Below are 20862 nucleotides of genomic sequence, written 5' to 3'. Positions count from 1 at the left end.
GTGATGGGGCCAGGCAGCTGCCAGTGGTCGCAGGAGCTGACATTGCCGCCGTTAGAGGAGAAGATAAATTACCCCACTAAAGGCCAGCCAACATTGTCAGAGAAGGAAGCGTGTGTGCACTCCCTCGCTTACATCCCCCGCCAACTTCTACCTCCACTCTGAGGAGGTCTGCAGACGGAGTACCAGCCTGTCGCAGAGGAACACCTAGCGGAGACTCAGAACCCAGGTGTCTGGAATCCAAAAATTCATCACTGCCACCTCGGGACTTTGAGTGAGTCACCTAATTTCTCTTTATCATAACATCTAGATAAGAATAGGAATATATTTTCTTGCTGACCTCATGGTGTTGCTGTAGAAGGTCACATCACACAATGTGCGCACACGTGGGCAGGCACGCTCACGGAGGTTTAATGCACCTTGCATTTGTCCAAGATGGGTAATTGCGTCACTGTCTCAACCAGATCCTTGGCTTCTCTCCTATAAACCTCTGCATGTGCACAAGCTTCTGGATCTCTACTATTCAGCGCCTCATCCCCAGTGCTCTACATGTGGAGCCCTCTCTCCATTCATCTCTTAAAGTCGTGTCCTTACCAGGAGTGATTTGTGGCTGGTCGTTGATCTTCCCTTCCGCGCACCTCTACCTCCCTGCCTTCATTGCTGCTTCTTTTGTGTCTCCTTCTGAAGGACCTTCCATGTCTTCTGAACAACAGTTTCTATTTGTCACATTTGTGTGAGGATCAAGCCTCCTGTGAGGTGTCGATATTCACCACTCACTCATTCAGCTGAAATAGGCAGGGAGGAAGGGGACTGTTTCTTCCTAGGCCAAGTCCACAGCTTTCCTGTCTTTCATTTGAGATCTCACTGTCTAGATAAGGCGTCCTCAAATTTTTTAAACAGGGGGCCAGTTCACTGTCCCCCAGACCGTTGGAGGGCCGGACTATAGTTTAAAAAAAAAAAAAAACTATAAACTAATTCCTATGCACACTGCACGTATCTTATTTTGAAGTAAAAAAACAAAACAGGAACAAATACAATCACACTGCCTCATGTGGCCCGCGAGCCACAGTTTGAGGACCCCTGGTCTAGATTCATGGAAGTTTTCTGTCTTTAACCCAGGGAGAGTGTATAAAGGGATGAATTTCAGATAGTCCATAAGTTGATAAAGCCAGTCAATCTTATATCTATAGAACTAGAATTTCTGTATTTCTGTAGGAAATACCTTTCTCTACCTTCTCTGGCCCATTTTTCTCCATTTTCCTTCCAAAGGAACATTTGCATAGCCCCCATCCCTCCTCCCTAGCCAAAATGTTTTCTTCCTTTCTTCCTCCCTCCTTCTATCATTCTCTTCTTCTGTTCTTACCTGTTACATTATATTGACTTCTGCTTATCGACAAGTATATTAAGTCACCCGAGTTCTTGGCCTCTTCTGATTCAGTGTCCTGATGTCTGTGTTTCCACCTAGTTGTTCTCCTGTCTCATATGAGGCTATGATTCACTAAGCTAAGCAATCAGCAAATTACCTTTTCTGTCCTGTGGACATTTAGTGTGGGGCCGGTTTTCCATGTTCTCTCACCATTCTCTTGCAGACAAAGCACTGATGCTCACCCATTTCCCCATCAGTATGTGGCCTATCACATTTTCAAGAAGAGACACAGGGCACTAGGCTTTAAGCCTGACTCTCTTATCAACTGGTGGTGAAGAACTTTCTCTAGGTTAAATCCCCAGTCTGTAAATTTAGAGAGGAGATGAGCTGTGATCATCCAAAGCTCCTTTGAGCTCTAAGTCATCACTTGCTCCTTTTCCAGCTGCCATATCCTGAGACAACCTCAGAGTAATTAATTTCTCCTTGTGGCACTTTGCCTTTTCTGGTGAGAAAGAATTCTGCTGATGATAATTACCAAATATCTCTCTCCAACCAGTTTATAAATCTTCCTCCCACTCCCTGTTTTAATTCTCATTCTAAAAGTTATTATAAATTCATGGACACCATATTAAACTACCTTAAAGGTAAGGGTGTGTGTGTGGCATTGGGGTGTGGGGTCAGGAGGAGCAGCCAGTTTGACCCAAAGTGACCCGACATAATAAAGTTTCACAGTCTTATCTAATTACTGCTACCTACCTCTTTATTATTAATTCCACAATTCCAGCGCATAAAATAACTTAATCATTTTCAGAATTTGCATGACTAATGGAGTGAGTTCTGATAGAATAAGGATAAGTTTCATAATTAGGTTTTGCCAGGAACTTGTGCAAACTGGTCTATTTATAATTTGGTCAGCTTCTGATTTTTAATGAAGACAGTGAGAGAGAGACCGAAGCCTCTGGCAGCATTCACTTCATATTTTAATTACGCACAGTAATTTTGACAATTACACACATGTCATAAATCACATCATAATGACCCGTGAAGAAAGTGTATTTAATTACTGAAAGGGGAGTTCTCAGGTTAAATAGGTAAATGGAATGTGTCGGGATGTGAACCACATTTGAAAACTGAGCTGTCTGATTCTATAGTGTAGAAGAACCAATGTCCGAAACCTGTGTGACAGTGAATAAGGAAAGCTGGTGCTGAGTTTCTGGTTCTAACCACAATATGTAAAGGGCTCTTGAAGTCATCACCCCTGTCCTTACAACAAAGGAACGGTCAACAAACTGTAAATGAAAGACTTGTCTTAGTCCTTGAGTGAACTGAGGTTGCAGGGCAAACCATCACCCTGAAATCTGAGGAGTCACAGCTGAGATCCAGTGAGGATGGGGAGGAACGCGGAAGCTACAATGGAATAGGAACACTTAAATGATAATTTTGATGAATTACTGGAGGCTGAGTGTGGACTGAGAATGGGAAACTCCTGGGGCCTTCAGGCTCAGAGGCCTCACCCTTCTGAGAGTTTTGCCTCAAGGAATCCTACCAGGCTGTCACAGTGAGAAGCTGACAAGAGTCCCCTGGGAAACTCTGGCAGGGTGAGAGGAGGAGTAACTACTGTGAGACATACTCTAATACAACAGCCTGTTCTCCTGGGGAAAAGACTTTCCCAATGTCCTGTCTCACCTGAGGACACGGCAGTCTTCTACTCTAGCCCCTTCTGTCTTTCCTGTTTCATCTGAGATAGGTGGAGTTAAGATTCATGATGAAGGTCATGGCCCCTAGAAAAAAGCCCAAGAAAGCACGATATTTAATCATAAAGTTATATACTCTTCCCCTCTCCTAATACATTATCGCTATACCTATAGGGATCCAGTACAACAAAAGTGAATCCTACTTGACAGAGCTGCAAGGTGCAACTTATTCAAAAAGGAGCTCTTAGCAAAACCACAAGATAATAAAGAGGTTAGAAACAATGATACCAGAAAATTTTGGAGCCTCCGAGATCTATAACTATAACAAACTCAGGACATTTACTACCCAAATTAACATAAAACCTCACCTCAACACCTGTTTACCTCAGTTTCTATTATTCAGTACACCATATCCCAATGTAAAACAAAACAAAACAAAATTGCAAAGCATTCCAAAAAGTAAAAGACAGAAAAAGAAGAAACCTGAAAAAAAAAAAACATACTATGAAAAGACAATACAAGTATCAGAAACAGACTCAGATAATGATACTTATTTGCAATTTGAAAGAAGTATGACCAAAGTGAAAGGCTCTAACAGAAAAGGTAGACAACACCAAAAAACAAATGAACAATGGAAGAAGAGGGGTGGAAACTCTAAGACAGAATCAAAAAGAAATACCAGAAATCAAAAACATTGTAACAGAAATAAAAATTGCCTTATCAAGGCTGACCAACAGACTGGACAAAGCCGAAAAGAGAAAAGTGAGAGCTTAAAGACAGGATATCAGAAATTCCTCAAACTGATAGGCAAAAGGGGAAAAAGAAAAATAAAAGTTAGAACAATACTAAAGAAAAGTGGAATGATTTCAAAATGTAAATATAAGCATAGTTGTAAAGTGAGGAGGAAAAAGAAAAAAAATGGAGCAGAAGAAATATTTGAATTAACAATGTCTGAAAATGTTTCAAAATTAATGATGCCAAACCTCAGAAAGCTCAGAGAACAAGGAACAAGTAAGATAAATACCAAAATACCTAAAATCATATATATTACATTAAAACTGCTAAAAAATAGAGACAAAGAGAAAATTGTGGAAGAAGCCAAATGGAAAAAAATAAATTTTTTTCCTGAAGGTACAAGAACAAGAATTATAGTGTTTTGTTTCTTTTGTCAGAAACTGTAAGAAGAGAGAGAAGTTTTTAAAGTGTTGAAGGATTAAAACAGCAACAACAACAAAAATAAACAACAAAAAATCCTTTAAGTGAAGAATAAACACAGACTTTCTTGAATAAACAAAGGGAAGGAGTTTATCACCAGCAGATTTGGCCTGCAAGATATAAGAAAAGATAGCAATGTCTGCAAACAGAAAGAAAATGATATAAGTTTAAAAGTTAGGTTTACATAAAGAAAGAAACAGTATTAGAGAAGAAATAAACGTGAAAAAAATAAGGTAAAAGAAATCATTTGTTTTTTGGTATTCTTAATCTAAAATGTAAAGTGCTAACAGTGAATTTGTATTGAATAATTACAGCAAATGAATGGCAGAAATATCACTATGATGAGCAGGAGGAATCGGCAGTGTGCTATTAAAAGCTACCTGCACTACACATGAAGCAGCATAGTATTACTTGAACATAAGCTCAGATTAATAGAAAATGAACATTGCAAATTCTAAGACTACTTCTAATTTTTTAAAAGAAATATGCATGTTATGTTAAGAGAACAGACATAATAGAATTATATGAAATAATCAAAACCAGAGAAAGCAGGAAATAGGGTGGAGAAAAAGAAACAAAGGACAAATGTTACAAACAAAAAATAGTAGTTACAAACATGGTAAACACTAATCCAACTATATCCATAATCACTTTGAATATGAATGGTATAAATACGTTAATTTAAAAACAGCTATTGTCAGCACTCAACTGTATGCCATCTACAGAAACTCTTTTACCATAAAGATTTGGATAGATTAAAATAAAATAGAGAAAGATAAACTAATTCTGATTAAAAAGAAAACTTGAGTAGCTGTATTAATTAAGTCAAATTTAGAACAAGAAAAATTGCATGGATGAGGAGAGGCATTACCTAATGATAAAGAGATCAATTCCGCAAGAAAATCTAAAAATTCTGAACTTCTATACACCTAAAAATAAGCCATTAAAATACATGGAGTAAGGATATACTTGATCTGATCAGCATTAACAATTAACTTGATCTAATTGACATTTTACTTTGTCCACCAATAGAAAAATACACTTTTTTTTCCTCAAGTGCACAAAATGAACCATATTCTAGACCATAAAATACACTTTAACAAGCTTAAAATAATTAAATTCTTACAAAGTATGTTCACAGACCAGTGGGATTAAACTAGAAATAACAGAAAGAAAGCTGTCAAATTCTCTAAAATGTAGAAATTGAACAACACACATCTAAATAACACATGGGTCTAAGAAATCCAAAGAGAAATTTCAAAAACACCTTAAACTAATAAATGATTATAGGAAAGTCCCCCAATATAAGCTTAGTATACAAAAAGTCAATTGCTTTCTTACTCATCAGTTACAAATGCTGCAATTTGAAATATTAAAAATATCATTTACAAAAACACATATAATTCATACAAATATGTAAAGGATGTACATGCAAAAAAAGCTCAAACTACTTTCTAATCCTTTCTAATATATGCAAGTCCAATTTACCTTTGGAATCCTTTCTAACACTTTTTATTATCTATCTTCTTGCATCTAGTTAGCCTACTGTATGTGTTAAGTGTTTTCTTTTTGTGCTTGGAGTAATAATGTTGAAATATTATATGTGCTTATTAGTCAGTTGTATGTCTTATTTGGGGAAGTCTATTTGAATCCTTTATCCATTTTTAATTGAATTATCTTTTTTGTTGAGTTGTAAAAGTTATTTATATGTTCTGGATCAAATTCCTTTATCAAATATATTGGAAAATATTTTCTCATATTTCATAAGTTGTCTTTTCACTTACTTCATAGAGTCCTTTGAGCTATAAACGTTTTTAATTTTGGTGATTATCAAACTGTGCATATGTTTTTCATTGCCTATGACTTTAAGCAGTATATCTAAAAAAACATTGCTTAACGCAAGGTTTTGAAGATTTACATCTACCTCTTCTTCTAAGAGACACTTTTATTTCTTACATTTTAAGTTTTTTACCTACTTTGAGTTCATGTGAGTGAGATAAGGTTGGAACTTTATTCTTTTGCATATGAAAATCCAATTTTTCTATTAGTATTTATTGAAAATATCATTTTTTTCATTGTTGGCACCCCTTGTTAAAAGTGAATTTATCATCAATGTAAGGATTTGTACCTGGACTTTCAATTATATTCCATTAACTTATGTCTGTGTTTAAATCAAGACAATGAGATAATGGCATAAAGATAGACATAGATCAATGTAATATATCTATTATAATTAATTGTGTGCATAGAACTAATTGCTTTGGAATCTCCAGTATAGAATAAATAGAGTTGACTTCCTTGTCTGTACTTAATTATGATTAATGTAATTGGTAGTAAGTTTTAATATCAGGAATTATGATTCCTCAACTTTTTTGCTCTTTGGCAAGATTTTTTTGATTATTCTCTGTTCTTTCAGTGTTCATATGAATTTTAAGAGTAAGACAATATAGTTAGGTTTTTGATAGAGATTGAATTTAAGCTTCAGATCAATTTAGAGAGTATTATCAACATTTAATTTTCCAATTCATGAACATGAAATGTCTTTCTACTTATTTAGATCCTTTAAAATTTCTTTTAGTACAATTTCATAGTGTTCAATACAAACCTTGCATGTCTTTTGCTTAATTTATTTCTAAGCATTTAAACTTTTTCTTGTCAATTGAACTTTTTAAAATTTTATTTTCATACTTTTTGCTGCCAGTGTGTACAAATAGTTATTTTTTAATACTGGTTTTGCATCTTGCACCCTTGCTGAAGCTTTCTATTAGTTCTAGTAGATTATGTGTGTGTATGTATTAGGATTTTCTGAATATAAAATTGTGTTACATGCAAAAATATTTACTTTTGCTTATTTGAATGCCTTCTATGAGTGTGTCTAATTTCTCTAACTAGAACCTCCAGTACAAGGGTAAATAGAAGCAGTGAGAGTTGATTTCTTTGTCTGTACTTAATTAAAGGAAGAAAGCTTTCAATATGTCATCATTAAATATAAAGTTAGCTGTAAGATTTTCACAGATGACTTTTATCAAGTTTGAGGAAGTCACTTTCTTTTCCTAGTTTGTTTACCATTTTTATCTTTAAAGAATATTGAATTTTTTTCAAGTACTTTTATAATTGCATTTTGCATGTATTGAGATGATCAGGTGGGTTTTATTCTTTATTCTATTAGTATAGTGTATTACATTGGTAATGTTGTATATTAAGTCAATCTTGTATTCCTGGAATAAATCCCACTTGTTCCTGGCATATAATCCTTCTTATGTATTTCTCCATTCAGTTTCCTACTATATTCTTGAGAATTTTTGTCTTGGTATTTATCTTATGAGGTCTTTGTCTTGTTTTGGTATAAGATACAGATAGCCTTATAAAAAAGAGTTGGGTCATATTTCTTCCTATTCAAATTTTTTAAAGAGTTTGTAAAGAATTGATTTTTTTTCACACTTACTAGAATTTACTAGTGAAACTATCAGGGCTCTTTTGTGTAAAAAGATTTTTTGATTATTAACTCAGTCTTTTCACTTGCTATATGTCTGTTCAGATTCTGTATTTTCTCTTGGATCAGTTTTAATAGTGTCTTGCTGGCCATTTGCTCATTTTATTTACATTGTACAATTTATTGACAACTTTTCACAGTATTCCCCTATATAACCATTTTGTTTCTGTATGGTTAGAATACCTCTTACTTCATTTCAGAATTTAGTAACTAAGAGTCTTCTTGCTTTTTTTCTTGATCAATATAGCTAAAGGTTTGTAAATTTTGTTGAGTAACCCACAAAATATGGAACAAAGTTGGTTTGTTGAAGTAACCAACTTTGGATTTTATTAATCTTCACTTTTTAAATTCTTTATTGCTTTTTGCTTCTTTCTGCTACATTGGGTTAGTTTGGTTTTCTTTTTCTAGTTCAGTAATGTGAAATATTGATTTTAGATATTAATTCTTTGTTAGTGTAGGTGGTTAAAGCTATAAATTTTTCTCTAATAATATATTTTGCTGCATTCTATAGGTTTTTATATGTTGTGCTCTCATTTTCATTCATATCAAAACATTTTTTTTCTAATTTCTCTTTTGATTTTTTCCTTCACCTATTTGTTACTTCGAGTGTGTTATTTAGTTTCCACATATTAGTGAATTTCTCAAATTTGTTTCCATTAGTGATTTCTACTTTCATTCCCTAGTGGTCAAAGGATGACTTTCAATGATTTCGATCATTTAAAATTTATCAAGACGTATTTTGTGTTCTCACTTATAGTTTAATCTAGAGAATGTTCCATGTGCACTTAAGAAGAGTGATATTCTGCTATTTGGGGGGGAAGTGTTATAAATTGTCTGCTAGGCCTACGTGGCTTATGGCATTGCTGGAGACTTCTATTTTCTCATTGATATTGCACCAATTATACTATTCATTATTGTAATTGTAGTTTTGAAGTATCCAACTATTATTGTTGCATTGGCTATTTTTCCTCCAATTTTGTTGGATTTTGTGACATGTGTTTTGGGGGTCTCTTCTGAGGTTATCTGCGCATCCTTCAAATTTGTATGTCTTACCAGTAGAATGACCCTATTATCATCATAAAGCATCATCCTTGTCTTTAGTGACAATTTATAAAATTTTGTTTCTACGTTATTGGTATTTTCACTACAGCTATCCTTTAGTTGCCATTTGCATGGTATATTGTTTTCTATACTTTACTTTGATCCTATTTATGCTTTAATTCTAATCTGTTTCTTGAAAACAAAATGTATGTTTTTATAAATATTCTTACAATATCTAGATTTTGATTAGTATAATCCATTTATTTTTTATATTTTTTGCTCTTTTTTATTATTAAATCATAGCTCTGTACATTAGTGCAATCAAGGGGTACAATGTGCTGGTTTGATATACAATCTGAAATACTCTCATCAAACTGTTCAATGTAGCCTTCATGGTATTTTCTTAGTTATTGTATGTAGACATTTGTATTCTGCCTTTAGTAAGTTTGGCCTGTACCCATTCTAAGATGCACCATAGGTGTGGCCCCACCCTTCCTCCACCCTAACCTCCACCCTCCCTTCCTCTTCCTTGGCCCTTTCCCCGTAGTCTTGTTCTATAGTTGGGTTATAGTCTTCATGTGAAAGCTATAATTTAGCTTCATAGTAGGGCTGAGCATACTGGATACTTTTTCTTCCATTCCTGAGATACTTTGCTAAGAAGAATATGTTGTAGCTCCATCCATGTAAACATGAAAGAGGTAAAGTCTCCATCTTTCTTTAAGGCTCCATAATATTCCATGGTATACATGTACCACAATTTGCTAGTCCATTTGTGGGTCGATGGGCACTTGGGCTTCTTCCATGATGTGGCAATTATGAATTGGGCTGCAATAAACATTCTGGTATAGATGTCTTTGTTATATAGTGATTTTTGGTCTTCTGGGTATAAACCTAGTAAGGGAATTATAGGATCTATTGGCAGGTCTATTTTTAGGTCTCTAAGTATTCTCCAAACATCCTTCCAGAAGGAATGTATTAGTGTACATTTCCACCAGCAGTGTAGAAGTGTGCCCTTTTCTCCATATCCACACCAACATGTCTGGTTTTGAGATTTTGTTATGTGGACTACTCTTACTGGGGTTAGGTGATATCTCAAAGTAGTTTTGATTTGCATTTCTCTGATGATTAAGGATGATGAGCTTTTTTTCATGTGTTTGTAGATCGTGCATCTGTCTTCTTTAGAGAAGTTTCTCTTCAAGGCCCTTGCCCACCCTGAGATGGGATCACGTGTTCTTTTCTTGCTAATACATTTGAGTTCTCTGTGGATTCTGGTTATTAGACCTTTATCAGAGGTATAACCTACAAATATTTTCTCCCATTCTGAGGGCTATCTGCTCGCTTTACTTATTATGTTCTTGACTGTGCAGAAGCCTTTTAGTTTGATCAGGTCCTAGTAGTGTATTTTTGATACTGCTTCAATTGCCTGGGGAGTTCTCCTCATAAAATATTCATCCAGGCCGATTCCTTCAAGAGTTTTCCCTGCACTTTCTTCAAGTATTTTTATAGTTTCATGTTATAAGTTTAAATCTTTTATCCAGTGAGAGTTTATCTTGGTTAATGGTGAAAGGTGTGGGTCCAGTTTTAATCTTCTACAGGTTGCCAGCCAGTTTACCCAGCACCATTTGTTAAATAGGGAATCTTTTCCTCACTGAATATTTTTAATTGGCTTGTCAAAGATGAAATAACGGTAAGTAGCTGGATTCATCTCTTGGTTCTCTATTCTGTTCCAGAAGTCTACTTCTCTGTTTCTGTGCTAATACCAGGCTGTTTTGATCACTATCAATTTATAGTACAGTCTCAGGTCTGGTAGCGTGATTTCTCCTGCTGTGTTTTTATTGATGAGTAATGTTTTGGCTATTCAGGTTTTTTTCTGATTCCATATAAAACAAAGAATTACGTTTTCAACATCTTTAAAATATGACAATGGAGCTTTAATAGGAATTAAATTAAAATTATATATTGCTTTGGGTAGTATAGACATTTTGATAATGTTGATGCTTCCCAGCCATGAGCATGGTATGTTTTTCCATTTGTTAACATCTTCAGCTATTTCTTTTCTTAAAGTTTCATAGTTCTCTTTATAGAGATCTTTCACATCCTTTGTTACATAAACTACCAAATATTTCATCTTCTTTGGCACTACTGTGAAAGGTATAGAGTTCTTGGCTATTGTTGGTATATATAAAGGCTACAGATTTATGGGTGTTGATTTTGTAGCCTGAGACATTGCTGTATTCCTTGCTCACTTCTAAAAGTTTTATAGTAGAATCCCTCGTGTTTTCCAGATACACTATCATGTCATCTGTGAAGAGTGAAAGTTTGATCTCTTCTGGCCCTATGTGGATACCGTTGATTGCCTTTTCTTCCCTAATTGCAATGGCTAAAACTTCCATTACAATGTTAAAGAGCAATGGAGACAATGGGCAATCTTGCCTGGTTCCTGATCTAAGTGGAATGATTTCAATTTAACTCCATTCAATACGATATTGGCTGTGGGTTTGCTATAGATGGCCTCTATTAGTTTAAGAAATGTCCCTTCTATACTAATTTTCTTAAGTGTTCTGATCATGAAGGGATGCTGGATATTATCAAAAGCTTTTTCTGCATCAATTGAAAGAATCATATGGTCCTTATTTTTTAGTTTGTTTATATGCTGAATTACATTTATAGATTTACGTATATTGAACCAGCCTTGAGACACTGGGATAAATCCCATTTGGTCATGGTGTATAATTTTTTTGATGTGTTGTTGGATTCTGTTTGTTAGGATCTTATAGAGTATTTTAGCATCAATATTCATTAGTGGTATTGGTCTATAATTTTCTTTTCTTGTTGGGTCTTTCCCTGGTTTGGGGATCAAGGTGATGTTTGCTTCATAGAATGTGTTGGGTAATATTCCTTTTTTTTAATATATTTTGGAAGAGGTTTAGTAATATAGGTACTTGTTCTTCTTCAAATGTTTGATAGAATTCTGACGTAAAGTCATCTGGTCCTGGGCTTTTCTTTTTAGGGATATTTTGTATAGTTGATGCTATTTCAGAACTTGATATAGGCCTGTTCAACATTTCCACTTCATTCTGGCTAAGTCTTGGTAAGTGGCATACTTTCAAGTATTGGTCGATTTCTTTCAGATTTTCATATTTCTGAGTGTAGAGTTACTTGTAATATTCATTAAGGATTTTTTGACTTTCTGAGCGGTCTGTTGTTATTTCATCATTACCATTTCTGATTAATGAAATTCGAGATTTTACTCTTTTTTTCCTGCTTAGGTTGGACAAAGGTTTATCTCTTTTATTGACCTTTTCAAAAAACCAACTTTTGGATTTATTGATCAGTTGTATAAGTCTTTTGTTTTCAATTTCATTTAATTCTGCTCTGATTTTAGTTATTTCTTTTCTTCTGCTGGGTTTGGAGTGCAGTGTTCTTCCTTCTACAGTTGCTTGAGATGTCCCATTAAGTTATTAACTTCCTCTCCTTCAGTTTTCTTGAGGAAGGCTTGCAGTGCTATAAATTTCTCTCTTAGGACTGCCTTTGCAGTATCCCAGAGGTTCTGGTAATTCATGTCTTGATTTTTGTTTTGTTCCAAAAATTGGGTGATTTCCTTCTTAATCTCATCTATAACCCATGTATCCTTCAGCATAAGGTTTTTACTTCCATGTTTTTGTATGGGTATGCAGGTTCCTGTTGTTACTGAGTTCAACTTTTATTCCATAATGGTCTGAGAAGATGCAACGAATAATTTCTATTTTTTTTTTAATTTGCTAAGGTTATATTTGTGGCCTAGGATGTAGTCTATATTGCAGTATGTTCCGTAGGCTGATGAGAAGAATGTGTATTCAGTTGTGTTGGGATAAAATGTTCTGTAAATGTCTGTTAAGTCCAGATGTTGAATGGTTAAGTTTAAATCTAAAATTTCTTTGCTTAGCTTCTTTTTGGAGGATCTATCCAGCACTGCTAAAGGGGTGTTAAAATCCCCACCTACTATGGAACTGGAGGAAATCAAGTTGCTCGTGTCTGTTAGAGTTCCTCTTATGAATTGAGGTGCGTTCTGTTTGGTTCCATAAATATTAATAATTGAAATATCATATTGAGTATTACCCTAACAAATATGAAATGTCCATTTTTTGTCCTTCCTTATTTCGGTTTGTTTAAAGCCTATTGCATCTGTTAATATGATTCGATTGCCTGCTTTTTCTGCTTTCCATTGGCCTGGAGTATAGATGACCATCCCTTCACCTTGAGTCTAACTTTGTCTTTTAATGTAAGATGCGATTCTTGTACGCAGCAAATATCTGGCTTGAGCTTTTGTATCCAGTCAGCAAACCTGTGCCTCTTTAGAGGACAATTTAAACCATTCACATTAATTGAGAATATTGATAAGCCTTTTGAGAGTCCAGTGGACATTTTTAATCCTTTTGCAACTGTGAAAGTTGGAATTTGATCAAAAGTTTCTGGGTTAGTTTACTTTTGTGGTGGACGATTACACTGGTCTTTATGGAGGATAGGTCTAAGAATATCCTGGAGAGCTGGTTTAGTTGTGGCAAATTTCTTCAACATGTGAATGTCATTGAAGTATTTAATTTCTCCATCATAAATGAAACTCAGTTTAGCTGGGTATAGGATCCTGGGTTGAAAGTTATTTTGTTTTAGGAGATTAAAAGTTGATGACCATTCTCTTCTAGCTTGAAAGGTTTCAGCAGAGAGATCTGCTGTTATTCTAATATTCTTGCCCTTGGAGAGATGGTTTTCTTTCATCTGGCTGCTTTCAGAATTTTCTCCTTCATATTAACTTTAGTGAAATTGATTATGATGTGTCTGAGGGATGTCTTATTTGGGTTGAGTTGTGCTGGAATTCTGAAACTGTCTGCTATCTGAATTTCAGAATCTCTTGGCATGTCTGGAAAGTTCTCCTTCATAATCTCATAGAGAAGGAACTCTGTGCCTTGTGAAGCCACTTCATTGATTTCCAGGATCCCTATAAGATTAATATTAGTTTTGTTCGAATTATCCCAGAGCTCTCTGAGAGAGTGATCTGTTTTTTCCCCTCCATTTCTCTTCCTCTTTGACAGTTTGGGAGCATTTGAAAGCTTTGTCTTCAATGTCAGAAATCCTTTCTTCTACTTGCTCCATTCTGTTACTGAGGGATTCTACTGTGTTTCTCAGATCTTTGAGGGCTGCAACTTCTTGTCTCAATGTGTCAAAATCTTTGGTCATTTGGTCTTTGAATTCATTGAATTCTTGAGATATCTTTTGAGTTAGTGCTTGGAATTCTAATTTGACCTTATTTGCTATCCAGATTCTGAATTCGATTGCTGATATCTTAGCTATTTGTTTGTGCATGGGATCTTGTACCGTGTCTGTCCCATTGATCCTTGTGGGAGTTGATCTACTCTGATTATTCATATTGCCAGAGTTTTTCCCTTGATTTCATCTCATGATTGTTTTTCACCATTGCCTCTGGCTGTCCTCAGAGGTGGGGAGGTGTCTCTCCAAGATTATACCCCAGTGGGATCACTCTATTGTTGCTGGATCTTTGTAGGGAGTGACCCTGTGTCGTTCCTCTGGGGCTGCCCCAGCCAGGCAGTTCTGGTTGTGGAAGCAGCTCTGGAGTGTGACACACCCGGATCCAGCAACAAGGCGGGAGGTGGTGCGCATGGTTCTGGGAGTGCCTGGTGTCCAGTGACTTTGTCACAGAGAGCCCAAGGCTCCAGCAGTCTCTGGCCAGGAGAAGGGCTCTGTGCAGAGGCAGTGAGGGCTCTGGATGGCATGCGGCTACCAGAGTCCCTGCCCAGACTAGCGGGCCGGTGTGGAGTCAGGGAGGGTACAGGAGGGAGGATGCAGGGTTGTACGGCTCCCACAGTTCCTGGTCAGAGCATGTGGAGGCCTGGTGGACACAGGTCATGAGTTGAGGGTCACAGCGCAGCTCTTATGGTTGTCCAGGCGGTGCCAAGCTCAGGAATTTGAGGTTACTATGAGCTGTGACACCATGGCACTCTACCCAGGGCAACAGCCAGAGGCTCCAGTGTGCCAAAACTGGTCTCACGCTGCCCCTGTGGGTTAAGTCTAAGTATGGCAGCTCAGTCCTCGCCATTTAGGCTGCTCAGTCACTAGGTTACTAGCTCCCGCCCGATCCTTGCTCTGACACCCTGAGGACAGAGTTTGCCGGGGCAGTTCTCTCGCAATGGTTCCCTGTGGCCCACATTCATACACTATTAGCTCCGTCAGGCTCAGCGGCTCAGTCTGGGGCCCTAGACAGTGCCCAGATTTCTCCTCAGTCCTGCTGAAGCTCTCCCCAAGGAGAGCTTGTAGTTCAACTGCCTGTAGTTCCACTGAGTGCCAAGTCCAAAAACATGGAAACAGTTCACAGGTAAGGCCTTTCCGGTTTGCAGTCTCACTGCTGCTTGTACTTACAGCTGCTGTCGGGATTAAGCCGATCGAACACACGCAACCACTTGCCAGTTTTCCACTGTTTTTGTCCTCCTCTTGGGGTCCAGAAGTCCCTTGCTGACTCCCTGTGTCCTCAAAGGGATGATTATAGGCATATCCCACCAGCCAGAGATGCCTGGAGTCTTATCTCCCCAGACTTACCGTGCCCAGATGCAGGGAAGCTGTTACTTGGCTACCATCTTGTTCCACCTCCAGTGTAATCCATTTATATCTAAACTAATTATGGGTAATGAAGGATTTAATTATGCCATTTTGCTATTTTTTACTATATGTTTCGTATCACTTTTAGTCTCTTCCTTCATTACTTTCTTCTTTTATTATTAAATAGATATTTTCTATTGTACCATTTTAATTCTCTTGCCATTTATTTTAAAATATTTTTATTTTATTAGTTATTGCCCTAGAGATTAATTTTCAGTAATGCATAACTACTTTACTTCTATGTAGCTCCATTCGTTCATCTCACATTTGTGCTAGAATTGTCATACAAATTACATGTTTATACATTATAAACCCATCAACACATTTTTATAATTTTGTGAACACTTGACTTTTAAGTCACATAGAAAAGACAGAAGCTTATATATATGTGTGTGTGTATATATATATACATATATAATGAAGATACATGTATTCACTCTCTTTTATATTTATTATTTTATTACTTTTACAATACTTTTTTATTTCTTAATATGTATTCAAGTCAATGTCTATTGTTATTTCATCTCTGCCTATAAACTCTCTTTAGTTTTACAGTACTAGTCTGCTAACAACAATTCTGGCAATTTCTCTCATTGTAGAAATACCTTAATTCTTTTATCATTTTTAAGGAATATTTTGCTAGATATAGAGTACTTGAGAAGTAGTCATTTTATTTTTCCAGGACATCTTATATATCTTCCCACTGTTTTCTAGTTTTCATGGTTTCTGATGAGATATTAGCTATTAATCTTATTAAAGATCCCTGTAGATGATGAGTTGCTTTTGCTTGCTGCTTTCAAGATTTTTTATCTGTCTTTGGCCTTCAACAGTTTGATTATGATGTATCCAGATGTGAGTCCCTTTGAGATTACTTAAAGTTTGTTGAGCTTCTTGGACATGTACAGTAAAATTTTTATCAAATTTGTGGATTTTTTTTTTTTTTGGTCATTATTCAATGAAATATTTATTCAGTCCCTGTTTCTCTCTCTCCTCTCTTCCAAGAACTCTCATTATATGTGTGTTGGTATACTTGATGATGCCCCACAATTTTTTAAAGCTCAGTTCATATTTCTTCAATATGCTTTTCTTTTTGTTTTTCTTTTTGTGCTGTATAGTCACAATTGATTTATATCCAGTTCATCATTTCTTTCCTCTGTCGACTCAGAGTTGCTGTTAAGCTCCTCTGCTAAAATTTTCTTTTCAGTTCTTTGACTTTTTTAACTCCAATTTTTTTTAATTCTTTCCTATATTCTACCTCTTTATTGATATTCTGTATATGATAACATATTATTCTCTAGTTTTCTTTAGTCCTTAAAGCATGGTTTCAAGTTTTAAAAATATATTACTAATACCTGCTTTAAAATGTTTGTGTAGTAAGTCCAATGTCTTGGCTTCCTCAGTGACACAGTTGATCACTTTTCACCTGTTAATGGCTCAGACTTCCTTTGTCTTTGTGTCTCCTAATTTCTTATGAAAAACTAGATATTTTTAATAATACAATGTGGCAACACTGGATATTAATTTGCTTTCTCATCTCAGAGTTTGCTATCGTTGTGTTGGCCCTGCTTTTTATTCATTTAGTAATTTTTCCAAACTAATTCTTTAAAGTCTGTTTCTTAAGTGATTTTTTAGAGCTAATTCTTTGAAGTTTGTATCCTTTCTTGTATATTGACACTTAAGTCTCCACTTACTCAGCCAATATTTATTATCACTTAATATTTACACTGAGGTTTCTGTAAATGCCTTAAACTAATTAATAAGTCTCTTTGCCTTTGCCAAAGAGCTCCATGTATATGTTGGAGAATTCCTTTAACACTCTAGCAGTTTACAACTCTTCTCTAGCCTTTGTTTCTTGTCTTTATAGAGTTTTAAGGTGACTCAAAGATAAAGAATTAGGGATATCTCAGGTTTTTTTTTTTTTTTTTTTTTTTTTTGCCACACTGTTAACCATGGCAGACATCTGCAATTTTAATAATTGTTGCTGATGAGTTTTGAAAAATACCCAAAGGAAATGACTATTAACAGTGAGGAAGCTCTGGGTCAGATCAAATAAAGACAAGTCCTATGAATGAGTGTCTCGAGAAAGCTGCTAAAAAAGTCAAATAATGACATTTTATGTAAATGGAGATTTTCTGCAAGCTCCAAATCCCTTCTTTCCTCCTGAATGGCTGTTTCAATATGCTTTTCTTTTTGTTGTTCATGCTGGATAATCACAATTGACTTATATCTGGTTCATCATTTCTTTCCTCTGTCAACTCAGAGCTGCTGTTAAGCTCCTCTGCTAAAATTTTCTTTAGTTGCTGTTAAGCTCCTCTGCTAAATGTTTGTTTTCCACAGCTTCTGTGATTGTAAGTCTTCTGGTTTTCAAAGCTACTGTAGAACTGAGGAGAGGATGAGAAAATGGTCATTCAAAATGCCACAAATTCACAATTCTTACCAAGATCCTGTCATTTTTCTTAAACAAGCACTCCTCACATTGCTTCAAAGCTCTAATTGATTTCTAAAACTCAAAATAAGTTTATTGTAATATTTTTTCAGTGTTTTATTCCTTTTTTAGGAGGGTGAATATTCAAAAGTCAATAGTATGTCATCTTATAAGAGCTTTCCTCTTGGTTGGTTTTTATACTTTACTTTCATCTATTAAACAGCTAATGGTCTCTTAGGCTTGTATAAAAATGATTTTTTGAAGAAATTCCTTTTATAAACTATAATTTGCTACTTTTAATCCAAAAATCTAAGCATGTTAGAATTATATATAATGCATGAAAAAAAATTACCATTAACAAATGCCACAGAAGTGGTGTGATAACATGGGTCTCTGCAAATGCTATTTTTGAATTATGCCAGGCTGTGTTCTAGATAAGAAGTCAAAACCCACTCCACTACTTGCTTTTGTGTGGTTTGCAATGATAAAGAATTGTGCTTAATTTGCAATAAATGTATATCTGTGATAAAAGCAATATTGTGTGTTGACATTATTGACCTATGTACTTATCACAATATCCCAAATTTGCAGTGAATCAGTGATTAGAAAATGTACAAAATTTAAAAAGACTATCTCATAAAAGCATTATTTACAACCACAGTTTGTCTCTGAGTTGCTCACTTGATAGCCAAGCAAAAGTAAAGCCATTTACTGATAGGTAGTTAATTAAATTGTGTCTGATTGCAGCAACCAAAGAAATATATCTAAATGATATAAAACTGCTTAACATTATTAATCTTTCAGCATAAACAGTTGTTAGATGCATTGAAGTCATTGAGAGCAGTATCAATAGTCAAACAATAAAGTAAATAATTGCAAATGATTTCCCTTGCATCTTACTGAGTTAACAGATATTACTCATACTTCTTAGTTGTTATCTACTCAAGGAGTTAATGCTAAGTTTGAAGTGACTAAAGAATTAGCTTCTGTGTCTTCATAGCACAACTACTTCTGAAAATACATCTAAAAAAGTTGAGAAAACACTAATTCAGTACAAACTGAAGTGGAATCTACTAAGATGTAATACAACTGATATAAAAATACATATGAAGCAGAAACATTCCTAGTTAGACATATTTACAAAGCTTTTAAAATGTAAAGTGCAGAGAGACTGTGGCTATTTGTTGTATTATTCATCAGGAGGTATTTAGTGAAAAATACTTGAATTTATCATAAGTTATTCAATTGGTAGTGTCAGTGGTAAACTGCATATGTTCTTGTAGACTTTGTTATTGTTAGTTCTGCAAATTTTTATAAGAAATAGAAGTTGAATATCTTCACTTGCGCTACCACATATTGGTTCAACAGGTTAGCAGTAGTAAAGTTTTAGACTGTGTGTGTTTTGAACTCTGTATCAAGTCTAAAATATTTCTGAATGAGAACTACATTCGTCCATTATTTTTGAATCCTAAGTGGCTTCATAACTTATCATTCATAATTGCAGTTTGATTATTTTCCTTAATGAATTTTCTTAAAATTGAAAGCCAAAATGTATATAAAATCTATTCTAGGGTAAATTCCAAATGACAATTATCAATCTTTTTTTTTTTTTTTTTTTTTTTGTAGAGACAGAGTCTCACTTTATGGCCCTCAGTAGAGTGCCGTGGCCTCACACAGCTCACAGCAACCTCCAACTCCTGGGCTTAAGCAATTCTCTTGCCTCAGCCTCCCGAGTAGCTGGGACTACAGGCGCCCGTCACAACGCCCGGCTAGACAATTATCAATCTTTAAATCATACGTAATGTCACACTTTTTAATATATTTGCCAAGGTTTAAAATTAAAAACAACAGGCTTTTTAGTCCTTCTTTCCAGAAGCACTGGTCCTTTTTACTCCTTCTGTATTGCTTTCTGTCTAAAAAATCCAATCTTAACACTAGGAGAAAAATAGTTAAAACAAGAAGTGAGATTGCTATTTCTACATAAACTTTCAGTGGATTTATTTTATTTTTCTTTTCTTTTTTCTTTTTATTAAGTTATAAACACATAGATCATGTATACATTGATGCCTTTATGGGGTAAAATGTCCTGATTTTATATGCAATTAGGAATGCTTACATCAAACTAGTTAATATAGCCTTTGCCTCATTTACTTAATTATTGCGTTAAGACATTTATACTCTATACTTAATAGATTTGACATGTACCCTTGCAATATGAGCCATGGGGAAAGGTCCCATCGTTTACTCTCCTTCCATCAAATCTCCCCCCTTCCCCTCCCATCCCCCTCCTCTATATCAGTTCTAGCAGGATCTTTTGGACCTTCATGCAAGTGCAAAAAATGATTTATATTTCAAAGATTATTTAACTATGCAATTGAAAAGTATTTCCCTAAACTTCCATTGCAAGTGATTAATCTGCAATATAATGACATGCTAAAAGGCAAATATCAAGAGAAGAATCTAATAGAATTTTATAAATGCCTTCAAAATGATAAATATACCCAATTAGAATACATGCTCCTGGAGCAGTCTCAGTATTGTGCAGTACCTATTTGTGTGAAAAGACATTTTCAGAGATGAAATATGTCAAATCTTATCACAGGTTAGCATTAACATATGAAAATTTGCAATTTATTTTAGTGATAGAGAATACTATAAATGCCACTTAAGCAAAATCCCTTTAAAATTCCTTTCTTTTCACTAGTAGAGCTGTAATTTTTAAAATGGACTAAGCTATTGTTATTATATTTTGAATATTACTACTAAAATTCATTTAAGTAAGTACCCAAATAATATAAATTCAGTCTCTTGGACTGCAAGACTTAAAATAATAGCATTTACTATGTAGTTCTTCACAGAACAAAACAATTGCTCTATTACAGTTAAGTTGATCTGTATCATATCATATGTCTGGAAATAGTAGTTAAATATTAGCTTTATGACAATTTGACAAAGGCAATAATTTCTATCCTAAATTACCATT

The 20862-nt window shown here is 35.0% G+C and overlaps 1 protein-coding gene across 1 annotated transcript in view; it reads left to right on the top strand.

Annotated features, from left to right (window-relative positions):
• KCNU1 (potassium calcium-activated channel subfamily U member 1) overlaps positions 1 to 20862 on the top strand; it is a 227634-nt gene that overhangs the window by 136905 nt on the left and 69867 nt on the right. The window contains exon 20 of the mRNA XM_053578834.1: positions 14830 to 14904. Within this exon, the coding sequence (XP_053434809.1) occupies positions 14830 to 14904 (75 nt within the window). The remainder of the gene's footprint in view (positions 1 to 14829; positions 14905 to 20862) is intronic.

The sequence above is a fragment of the Nycticebus coucang genome, chromosome 24 (assembly GCF_027406575.1).
Source record: "Nycticebus coucang isolate mNycCou1 chromosome 24, mNycCou1.pri, whole genome shotgun sequence".
In the NCBI taxonomy this organism is placed as follows: domain Eukaryota; kingdom Metazoa; phylum Chordata; class Mammalia; order Primates; family Lorisidae; genus Nycticebus; species Nycticebus coucang.
The sequence above is the reverse complement of the archived record's forward strand: the minus strand, read 5'-3'. Positions and strand labels throughout refer to the sequence as shown.